The sequence below is a fragment of the Thalassophryne amazonica genome, chromosome 13, assembly GCF_902500255.1.
Source record: "Thalassophryne amazonica chromosome 13, fThaAma1.1, whole genome shotgun sequence".
Taxonomy (NCBI): domain Eukaryota; kingdom Metazoa; phylum Chordata; class Actinopteri; order Batrachoidiformes; family Batrachoididae; genus Thalassophryne; species Thalassophryne amazonica.
In genome coordinates, this window is record NC_047115.1 from 4,318,231 (window position 1) to 4,330,238 (window position 12,008).

The window sequence follows — 12,008 nt, forward strand, 5'->3', positions numbered from 1 at the left end:
CGGAGTGCCAGGGGACAAGTTGGGAAATGCCCATCTCGGCTTTCAGTGCTTACCAGCCTAGTGAGTATAAGAGAAATTGGGGAGAGCTGGGCATGTCCCAACTTGTCCTCTAACACTCTGAAACGGAGGTGTTCCTTTGTCTCGCTCAATTAGCAAATCGGTCCTGACACGCGAAGCCTCCGCGCGGCTTTCCATGACAAAATCTCTTGTTAAAAGTAAAATCTGCCGGAAAATGGCTGATGTCCAGCTCTTGTGATAACCAGAGAAATTGCACACAACGGTCCCGGCTCCACACAGCCATCCGTTTAGAAATGATGTGGTGTTTTCTGCCTCTCGATGGTGGCTCGGAGCGCGGCACGCCGTGCACCATTGTGGGCCGTCCTTAAAGCTGTAGTAACAGTCCTTATTCTCTGTGAAGCCCGTAAAATATTCACCGAAAGCCAGATAAATTTTTCAAATGGTTTCCAGCTGCTTGTCTCTAACAGTTTCTGAAAAAATTCTGATGGAAAAAAAGCCCAAATCATTCCGCCATTTCCTGACAATGAAAATCCGACGAGGGGGCTGGACCACTCCTCCCACAAGGCGTGCCCACAGGTGAATGACGCAACCGACAGGTGTGGAAAAACTCACGCATGCGCACGAAGGTTCAAGCTTGGCAGAAGTAAAAACATATGAATCAAATCCATATAGTTTTTGAAAAAAATAAAAAGGAACGATACTTTTCTCACAGACCTCGTATATATGTAATATGGTATGTATGTAATTGTGTATGTACATGTATATGTGTGTATATATATACACATACATACAACCCCTGGCAATAATTATGGAATCACTGGCCTTGGAGGATGTTCATTCAGTTGTTTAATTTTGTAGAAAAAAGATCACAGACATGACACAAAACTAAAGTAATTTCAAATGGCAACTTTCTGGCTTTAAGAAACACTATATATATATATATATATATATATATATAAAAAAAAAATCAGGAAAAAAAATTGCGGCAGTCAGTAACGGTTACTTTTTTAGACCAAGCAGAGGGAAAAAAATATGGAATCACTCAATTCTGAGGAATAAATTATGGAATCACCCTGTAAATTTTCATCCCCAAAACTAACACCTGCATCAAATCAGATCTGCTCGTTAGTCTGCATCTAAAAAGGAGTGAACACACCTTGGAGAGCTGTTGCACCAAGTGGACTAACATGAATCATGGCTCCAACACGAGAGATGTCAATTGAAACAAAGGAGAGGATTATCAAACTCTTAAAAGAGAGTAAATCATCACGCAATGTTGCAAAAGATGTTGGTTGTTCACAGTCAGCTGTGTCTAAACTCTGGACCAAATACAAACAATATGGGAAGGTTGTTAAAGGCAAACATACTGGTAGACCAAGGAAGACATCAAAGTATAGAGACAGAAAACTTAAAGCAATATGTCTCAAAAATCAAAAATGCACAACAAAACAAATGAGGAATGAATGGGAGGAAACTGGAGTCAACGTCTGTGACCAAACTGTAAGAAACTGCCTAAAGGAAATGGGATTTACATACAGAAAAGCTAAATGAAAGCCATCATTAACACCTAAACAGAAAAAAACAAGGTTACAATGGGCTAAGGAAAAGCAATCGTGGACTGTGGATGACTGGATGAAAGTCATATTCAGTGATGAATCTCGAATCTGCATTGGGCAAGGTGATGATGCTGGAACTTTTATGTGGTGCCGTTCCAATGAGATTTATAAAGATGACTGCCTGAAGAGAACATGTAAATTTCCACAGTCATTGATGATATGGGGGCTGCATGTCAGGTAAAGGCACTGGGGAGATGGCTACCATTACATATCAATAAATGCACAAGTTTACGTTGATATTTTGGACACTTTTCTTATCCCATCAATTGAAAGGATGTTTGGGGATGATGAAATCATTTTTCAAGATGATAATGCATCTTGCCATAGAGCAAAAACTGTGAAAACATTCCTTGCAAAAAGACACATAGGGTCAATGTCATGGCCTGCAAATAGTCCGGATCTTAATCCAATTGAAAATCTTTGGTGGAAGTTAAAGAAAATGGTCCATGACAAGGCTCCAACCTGCAAAGGTGATCTGGCAACAGCAATCAGAGAACGTTGGAGCCAGATTGATTAAGAGTACTGTTTGTCACTCATTAAGTCCATGCCTGCAAGCTGTTATAAAAGCCAGAGGTGGTGCAACAAAATACTAGTGATGTGTTGGAGCGTTCTTTTGTTTTTCATGATTCCATAATTTTTTCTTCAGAATTGAGTGATTCCATATTTTTTTCCCTCTGCTTGGTCTAAAAAAGTAACCGTTACTGACTGCCACAATTTTTTTTCCTGATTTCTTATAGTGTTTCTTAAAGCCAGAAAGTTGCCATTTGAAATGACTTTAGTTTTGTGTCATGTCTGTGATCTGCTTTTTTTCTACAAAATTAAACAACTGAATGAACATCCTCCGAGGCCGGTGATGCCATAATTTTTGCCAGGGGTTGTATATATATATATATATATATATATATATATATATAAAAAGAACAAAAAAAGAGAAAAGGGGAAAAAAGGACAAAAGAAAGAAAACCTTCTTACTTTGTGGGAAATGTGTCAGGAAATGTTATGTTTAATGTTTTAAATGGTTAAATAAAGAGTTAAAAAAAAAGAAGTAGGTTTAGGTTTGAGACATTCCACATGGGTTGTACGTAGCAGACATGAAATATTTGCTATCGCTAGAACAACCACTGGGCCATCCTCAATTTCAACATCATCCAATGTAGTAATGGGGATTAAGTTTGCAAAGCATATCCCTCTATGATTTTTATGGACACGTCTACAGAAGTAGGCCACAGTCTCAACTTGTTGAATTTCCATCCCTGCCAGATAAACTGCACTATCACCATAGTGGATTTTCTGCACTAATTTCCCCGCTAAGCTAATTAGTTCCACACCCACATTTGTCATAAGCCTTGCAGGGTCTTGAATCACCTGCTCCGTGGCCTGCTGCAAATTCCTAATGTTAACCTCCCTGTAGAACTCTATCTATGTTCGCAGACCAGATAGCAGAGCCTTCCCCAGTAGGGTGGACGCCGTCCGGCATCAGCAAGCCACGGCAGCCCCAGAACAAAGGCCAGTTATCAATAAAGCTAAAGCCTTGCTGTCTACCAAATTGCACCAGCCACCTATTTAACGATGTCAGACTGGTAAATGCCTCATCAGTATCCCGGGAGGGGAGGGGACCAGAGAATATTAATCGATGCTGACACATCTTCCTGCCAAGGTCACAAGTCCTCTCTATGTCCATTTTTGTGACCTCTGAGTGCTTCATCCTGACATCATTGGTGCCAACGTGAATAACTATGTGAGTATATCTCATGTCATGTTCCTTAGTCTGTCTTCCCTTCTGCAGCTTCAGCACCCTAAGATGGGATGCAATGTCGGGAGCTCTGGCCCCAGGAATACATTTAACGTCAGCCGGTGTCTGCAACCTGACTTTGTGGGTGATAGAATCCCCTATCACTAAAGTCTGGTGTTTCGGCCTGGAGACAGGAGTGGGCTCGGAGAATTCACATCAGGAAAATCCAAGGGGGAGAACCGATTCACAGGTCGCAGTGGCGAGTGTGATCGGGGTACCACAACCAGGCACCAAGCCCTATGGGGCTTCCTCCGCATAGCCACAGTCTGAAACCTGTCCTCCACAGCTGGCATTTCTAGGCTGATGCTAATGGGATCACTAGCGGGCCCAACACTATCCTCATCTGGAGTGCCCATAACAACCAACTCCACTGAGCTAAGAAGCTGCTCTAACTTAAGGACACAGCTCTCTAAGAGAGCCACCCTATCTTCCAACATCACGCGGGTTTTACGGAGGGTGTAAAGTAGGTAAAGTAGTGTACTTTGTGCATTAAGAAATTCAAAAGTATAGCCAAGCAAGCATGAGCTAACCAATAATGGATAAGCTAACCACTCCTAAGGCTCACACAGGATTCACACAGATGTAAATAAATGAATTCAAATTCACAGCAATTACACTGAAAAAGTAGCAGAAGTATTAGACTTGTAGGCACAGTAACCAAAAAAAAAAAAAAAAGGTTCAGCCGTTCACACGCAAAGATGGGGTGAGGATCACCACTTTGTGAACAACTGTGTGAAAAAATAGTCTAACAGTTTAAGAACAATGTTTCTCAATGTTCAAATGCAAGGAAATTAGGGATTCCATCATCTACAGTCCATAATATAATCAGAAGATTCAGAAAATCTGGAGAACTTTCTCAAAAATTCAAATTTATTAATATAGCGCCAAATCACAATGAGATTGTCTCAAGGTGCTTCACACAACACAATAAAAACAGAAAAAACTGAATTAAAAATTTAAAAACCAATATAAAGACAACCATCAAAGAGTACAAGAATAAAAACACATCATGACACTAATGATAAAACAAAGAAAACAAATGAGTCTAACACTATCCAACTGCCGTATGTGTGCCGGGAGATTATTCCACAGAGCTGGGGCACGGGAGCAGAAAGCTCTGTGACCGGCAGACTTTTTATTCACCCTGGGAACACATAAAAGTCCTGCACCCTGCGAACGCAGGGCCGGAGCTGGTACATAGGGCCTTACCAGGTCAGCCAGATAAGGAGGTGCAAGTCCATGAGCAATTTTATAAAATAATAACAATACCTTAAAATCCGATCTTGCAGCGACTGGAAGCCAGTGAAGAGACGCCAAAAGTGGGCATAATGTGGTCGAATTTTCTGCTTTGTGTCAAAAGTCTGGCAGCAGCATTTTGAACCAGTTGAAGACTGGTTCAAAATCCTGGACTGCGGTAAACCAGAAAATGGAGCATTACAATAGCCCAATCAAGTAGAGACAAACACATGAATCAAAGTCTCAGCATCAGCCATTGTCAGGAAAGATGACTTTAAGCTTGCTTTCACCTTGTTTTCATCTTGGAATATAATAAGTGCCATGGGATTAATATACATGCTGTTGGATTAAACTGGACAGTGTTTGGTACTTTCTCGGAGTAAGTGAGGTCATACCGGACTTTTCCATTACAAATGGGGAGGCCCACGGAATGAACTCAGTGGTGAAGACGATGGAATATGTCTAAGAATGATTCTAACATGACAAGTATGAGCAAATGAAGTATTAATGTGTTAAAATTGAGTTGATTAGAAAAAGTATGTTACAAATAAGTGAAATGAATGATTATATGAGGTGTTTTTCAGAAAGAGTGCAGAGTCAGAGGAAAAGAGGAAGTGATGTTGCAACGAGGCAAGAAAAGCTGATGATAAACAACTGATCAAATGATTAAGATGTGGTAAAATATGAAATGAATAATAAGGAATGAAAAATGTTTGTATATGATCATATGAATTGTTTTTATGTGAAAGAGTTGCAATGAAATGATTGAATATGATTGATGTGATTCTAAAGAAATGATTTAGAAAAATGAATTCTCAGAAAAGCTGAAGTGTTAACAGAAAAGAGGAAATTGAGAAATAAGTTACTGGCAAGGGGCTGCAGATGACTTCCAGTAAGGGAAGGAGAAGGGAGGAGGTTTTGAGTCACCAGCGTCCCCATAGTAACCAAGATCATCTGAGGACAACAAGAGTCCAGCACATATATAAACTGTGAAACACCAGGAAACGGGGTTATTCTTCCAGGGAGAGGTGCTGTTGCCACTTCTCCCCTGCTACGAGGAGATCACAAGACTTGACCATCTTGTGAGCAGCAATTGGAATCGTGGAGTGAGAGGATTGGAGCCATAAGAGATCATTTGAGAGAGTTTTCAACTCCCACTCAGGCCGTCCAGTCACGGAGTAGCAGAGCATTGGAGAATAATCACTGGCCTTAAGTCTGAGTGAGGAATGTTCAACGTTTTCTCTCTCGAGGAACATCACAGCATACCAGAATGGATTAGATCAACTTTTGGTTGATTGAAGAAGGAATAAACTCTTATGTGGATTAATTTCCTGAAGGATTATAACATCACACAAGGATCGTGGTCAGCTAACAACTAATAGCTGATGAAGAGGAAATCAAGTTCATCGAGCTGGGGACTTTAACCTCAAAAACCTCCTTCCCTCACTCCTAGAAAAACAGTTAAGAAGTCAATCCAGTCCAGTCAAAGTAAGATCAGACAGTATTATTGAATCAAAAACAAAAATCTCTGCCAATCATTATTCTAATTATACTTGAATTACTGTTGTGAAATTATCATCATATAACCTATTTTGATTATGTTGTCGGCACTTGCAAAACCTGCAATAAATTTCCAAGCATGCAGTTAAAGTGTTAAGGCTCGGACATTGGATTTATTGATGCTTCTTAAGGTGTAAAAGTTAAAGTTTATTGGGTGTACAACATCAAAAAGTGCTCTAAAAGGTTAGTCTGGTTTTTAATGAAAATAACACAGCCTGGGGACTCGCTGTACGAGTCACTAAATTTAAAATCTAGCAACATTCCAAGAGCCCTGATCCATAAGAGGAGAGCTGCCGTTAACGGGCGTGGCCGGTTCGTATCCTGTTTCCAGAGAAGGCTATTCGACCGGGGTGCGAGATCAGCGTCAGCGGGGTGGACGTCCGGATGGAGGCAGTGAGCGGCTAGACAAATCTCCTCGCCACCAGCTTGAACAGCCTTTGTGCAGCCCTGCCGGGTAATACCCGTGGAGACACGAAGGTCGGACCCCAGAGACGGAGAGCTGGTTTAGTACACAAACACACTCATCGGAGGGTGAGCGTGTGCTGTGTATCTAAAAAATAACGGGATCTGACACCATAGACAGGATGGGACGAATCTTCACTATATTTCGCAAATGGAAGAAAGCAGTCCTCGTAATGTCTCTAATGTGGAGGTCAAAAGACAACACGGGATCAAAAATTACCCCAAGATTCCTCGCTTTATCCGTATGATGTATAACACATGAACCTAAGTTAAGCGCTAGCTGATCAAATTCATGCCAATACCTCGCTGGACCAAGAACCAAAACTTCAGTCTTATCAGAATTTAAAAGTAGGAAGTTTATAGACATCCAACTTCTCACTGATGCAAGGCAATCCTCCAAAGATTTTATGTGAATGAGATTACCAGCAGTTATCGGCCTGTAAAATTGAGTGTCATCAGCATAGCAATGAAAGAGAATCCCAAAACGCACAGTATATTCCCAAGGGGTACTACATAAAGGGATAAAAGCAGGAGGCCTAAAATGGATCCCTGCAGAACCCCAAACTTCATGTCCCTAAGATCAGAGGAAGTGCCATTGCACAACACACAGTAAGAATGACTGGACAGGTATGATGTCAACCATGCAAGGCCAGTTCCAGTAATGCCAAAATGATTCTCCAGCCTATCGAGTAAAATATGATGATCCAGAGTATCAAACGCAGCACTAAGTGGTATCCGAGTCCATTGCTTGCAAAAGGTCATTCACCACTTTAGTGAGGGCCATCTCTGTGGAATGATATTTTCTAAAAGCAGACTGCAGTGGCTCAAAGAGATTATTCTCAGTAACATAGTAAGATAGAGTAGCTACCTAAACTCTGTGAGTGAGATAGATTATCTCGTCAATAGCTTTACATCCTCATTAAGCACAACTTTGGATGCTGTAGCTCCTCTGAAAAAGAGAGCCTTAAATCAGAAATGCTTGACTTCGTGGTATAACCCACAAACTCGCAGCTTAAAGCACATAACCCGTAAGCTGGAGAGGAAATGGCATCTCACTAATTTAGAAGATTTTCATTTAGCCTGGAAAAAGAGTCTGTTGCTCTATAAAAAAGCCCTCCGTAAAGCTAGGACATCTTACTATTCATCACTAATTGAAGAAAATAAGAACAACCCCAGATTTCTTTTCAGCACTGTAGCCAGGCTGACAAAGAGTCAGAGCTCTATTGAGCCGAGTATTCCTTTAACTAGTAATGACTTCATGACTTTCTTTGCAAATAAAAATTTTAACTATTAGAGAAAAAATTATTCATAACCATCCCAAAGACATATCGTTATGTTCGGCTGCCTTCAGTAATGCTGGTATTTGGTTAGACTCTTTCTCTCCGATTGTTCTGTCTGAGTTATTTTCATTAGTTACTTCCTCGTCTATTAGACCCCATTCCTACCAGACTGCTCAAGGAAGCCCTACCAATAGTTAATGCTTCGATCATACATATGATCAATCTATCTTTTTTAGTTGGCTATGTACCACAGGCTTTTAAGGTGGCAGTAATTAAACCATTACTTAAAAAGCCATCACTTGACCCAGCTATCTTAGCTAATTATAGGCCAATCTCCAACCTTCCTTTTCTCTCAAAAATTCTTGAAAGGGTAGTTGTAAAACAGCTAACTGATCATCTGCAGTGGAATGGTCTATTTGAAAAGTTTCAGTCAGGTTTCAGAATTCATCATAGTACAGAAACAGCATTAGTGAAGGTTACAAATGATCTTATGGCCTCAGACAGTGGACTCATCTCTGTGCTTGTTCTGTTAGACCTCAGTGCAGCTTTTGATACTGTTGACCATAAAATTTTATTACAGAGATTAGAGCATGCCATAGGTATTAAAGGCACTGCGCTGCAGTGGTTTGAATCATATTTATCTAATAGATTACAATTTGTTCATGTAAATGGGGAGTCTTCTTCACAGACTAAGGTTAATTATGGAGTTCCACAAGGTTCTGTGCTAGGACCAATTTTATTCACTTTATACATGCTTCCCTTAGGCAGTGTTATTAGAAAGCATTGCTTAAATTTTCATTGTTACGCAGATGATACCCAGCTTTATCTATCCATGAAGCCAGAGGACACACACCAATTAGTTAAACAGCAGAAATGTCTTACAGACATAAAGACATGGAGGACCTCTAATTTCCTGCTTTTAAATTCAGATAAAACTGAAGTTATTGTACTTGGCCCCACAAATTTTAGAAACATGGTGTCTAACCAGATCCTTACTCTGGATGGCATTACCCTGACCTCCAGTAATACTGTGAGAAATCTTGGAGTCATTTTTGATCAGGATATGTCCTTCAATGCGCATATTAAGCAAATATGTAGGACTGCCTTTTTGCATTTGCGCAATATCTCTAAAATTAGAAAGGTCTTGTCTCAGTGTGATGCTGAAAAACTAATTCATGCATTTATTTCTTCTAGGCTGGACTATTGTAATTCATTATTATCAGGTTGTCCTAAAAGTTCCCTGAAAAGCATTCAGTTAATTCAAAATGCTGCAGCTAGAGTACTGACAGGGACTAGAAGGAGAGAGCATATTTCACCCATATTGGCTTCTCTTCATTGGCTTCGTGTTAATTCTAGAATAGAATTTAAAATTCTTCTTCTTACTTATAAGGTACTTATAATAGTCAGGTCCCATCTTATCTTAGGGACCTCTTAGTACCATATCACCCCAATGAGCGCTTCGCTCTCAGACTGCAGGCTTACTTGTAGTTCCTAGGGTTTGTAAGAGTAGAATGGGAGGCAGAGCCTTCAGCTTTCAGGCTCCTCTCCTGTGGAACCAGCTCCCAATTCAGATCAGGGAGACAGACACCCTCTCTACTTTTAAGATTAAGCTTAAAACTTTCCTTTTTGAAAAAGCTTATAGTTAGGGCTGGATCAAGTGACCCTGAACCATCCCTTAGTTATGCTGCTATAGACTTAGACTGCTGGGGGGTTCCCATGATGCACTGAGTGTTTCTTTCTCTTTTTGCTCTGTATGCACCACTCTGCATTTAATCATTAGTGATTGATCTCTGCTCCCCTCCACAGCATGTCTTTTTCCTGGTTCTCTCCCTCAGCCCCAACCAGCCCCAGCAGAAGACTGCCCCTCCCTGAGCCTGGTTCTGCTGGAGGTTTCTTCCTGTTAAAAGGGAGTTTTTCCTTCCCACTGTCGCCACGTGATTGCTCATAGGAGGTCATTTTGACCGTTGGGGTTTTTCTGTAATTATTGTATGGCTTTTGCCTTACAATATAAAGCGCCTTGGGGCAACTGTTTGTTGTGATTTGGCGCTATATAAATACAACTGATTTGATTTGATTTGAAGATTGTCCACGAACTGTGGTGAAACCACTTTTTCCAGAATTTTAGAATGATAGATTTGATATAATTTTTCAATACACTAGGGTCGAGATTGGATTCCTTAAGTAATGGGTTAATCACTGCAGACTTGAAACACTTAGGAACAGATCCAGAAGTTAATGAGATTTACAATTTCCATCAGCTGACCCAAGAGTGGGCCACAGGTCCTTAAACAGTTTTGTTGGTATAGGATCAAATAAACAGGTTGTGCTTTTTGTTGACGTCACAAGATTAGTCAGAGCACCTTGCGAGATACCATCAAAATCTGTAAATCTGGGTAACACCTTTCTACATGTAAACGGCAAGGCCGAAAACCAACATTAAATGCCCGTGACCTTCGATCCCTCAGGCAGCACTGCATTAAAAACCGACATCATTGTGTAAAGGATCTTACCGCTTGGGCTCAGAAACACTTCAGAAAAACATTGTCAGTTAACAGTTCATCGCTATATCTACAAGTGCAAGTTAAAATTCTACCATGCAAAGTGAAAGCCAAACATCAACAACATCCAGAAACGTCTCCGCCTTCTCTGGGCCTGAGCTCATTTGAAATGGACAGACACAAAGTGGAAACATGCTGTCGTCTGATGAGTCCACATTTCAAATTGTTTTTGTAAATCATGGACGTCGTGTCCTCTGGACAAAAGAGGAAAAAGACCATCCAGATTGTTAACAGCACAAATTTCAAAAGCCAGCATCTGTGATGGTATGGGGGTGTGTTAGTGCCCATGACATGGACAACTTACACATCTGTGATGGCACCATCAATGCTGAAAGGTACATCCAGGTTTTGAAGCAACACATGCTGCCATCCAAGCAACATCTTTTTCAGGGACGTCCCTGCTTATTTCAGCAAGACAATGCCAAGCCACATTCTGCCAAATACGACAACGGACACCCCGGACTGTTGAACAACTGAAGTCGTACATCAAGCAAGAATGGGAAAGAATTCCACCTACAAAGCTTCAACAATTAGTGTCCTCAGTTCCCAAACGCTTATTGAGTGTTGTTAGAAGGAAAGGTGATGTAACACAGTGGTAAACATACCACTGTCCCAGCTTTTTTGAAACGTGTTGCAGGCATCCATTTCAAAATGAGCAAATATTTGCACAAAAACAAAGTTTATCAGTTTGAACATTAAATATTTCGTCTTTGTGGTGTATTCAATTGAATATAGGTTGGAGAGGATTTGAAAATCATTGTATTCTGTTTTTATTTACATTTTACACAACGTCCCAACTTCATTGGAGCTGAGGTTGTAAATATATAACAAATATGTTATATAAACACACAAAACTAAGCGATTTTGGAGAGACCAGCCACTGACATCACAGTACAGCTCTACTCTGATTGTCTGTCACGCCCGCCACTCAAAAACAAAACGGAACAGATTGAAACAGAATGTGACTTGCTAACCCTCTTAAAATTCTTCTTAAAATAGGTCAATGTTCGTCATCTTAAAGCTGATCACAGTCAGCAGGTCTGGATGAGGCGAGTTACCTTTCCACATTTTAGAGTCATTGAGCATCAGCCGGTCCACCAGTGAGGAGTCGGGTCGGCCTGTCTGAAGACAGACTTGACACAGGATCCTCCTCAGGCCGTCTGCAACACAAACATGGATTACACAAAAAACAAAACAATAGAGCTTGTACTATGATGCTGAAAATATGGAGCAATAAATAAAAAGATTCCTGAACATGGTACAAATGATCTTTAGTGATATGACCAATGAACAACAATAAACACAAACAAATACAAAAAGCTGGACTGAAGCTGTGAGGTTTGAGCCCTGGTGGTGGAGGAGGGGTCAGCTGCCATGTTTGGTCTGAGTGACGCACTCTGTGCTCATTCCAGCCGGGGTTGGAGTTAAAAATGGCGGACCACACCTTTGCCATCATGGGCTCTGTCACTTCTCCTGACACTGGTTC

General features: G+C 40.8%; 1 protein-coding gene across 7 annotated transcripts in view; it reads right to left on the minus strand.

Moving 5' to 3' along the window:
• Positions 1-12,008, minus strand: part of ubr2 (ubiquitin protein ligase E3 component n-recognin 2) — a 256,169-nt gene that overhangs the window by 147,389 nt on the left and 96,772 nt on the right. For all 7 annotated transcript variants that reach the window (XM_034185748.1, XM_034185745.1, XM_034185746.1 and 4 more), the window contains exon 9: positions 11,581-11,682. In XM_034185748.1, the coding sequence (XP_034041639.1) occupies positions 11,581-11,682 (102 nt within the window). The remainder of the gene's footprint in view (positions 1-11,580; positions 11,683-12,008) is intronic.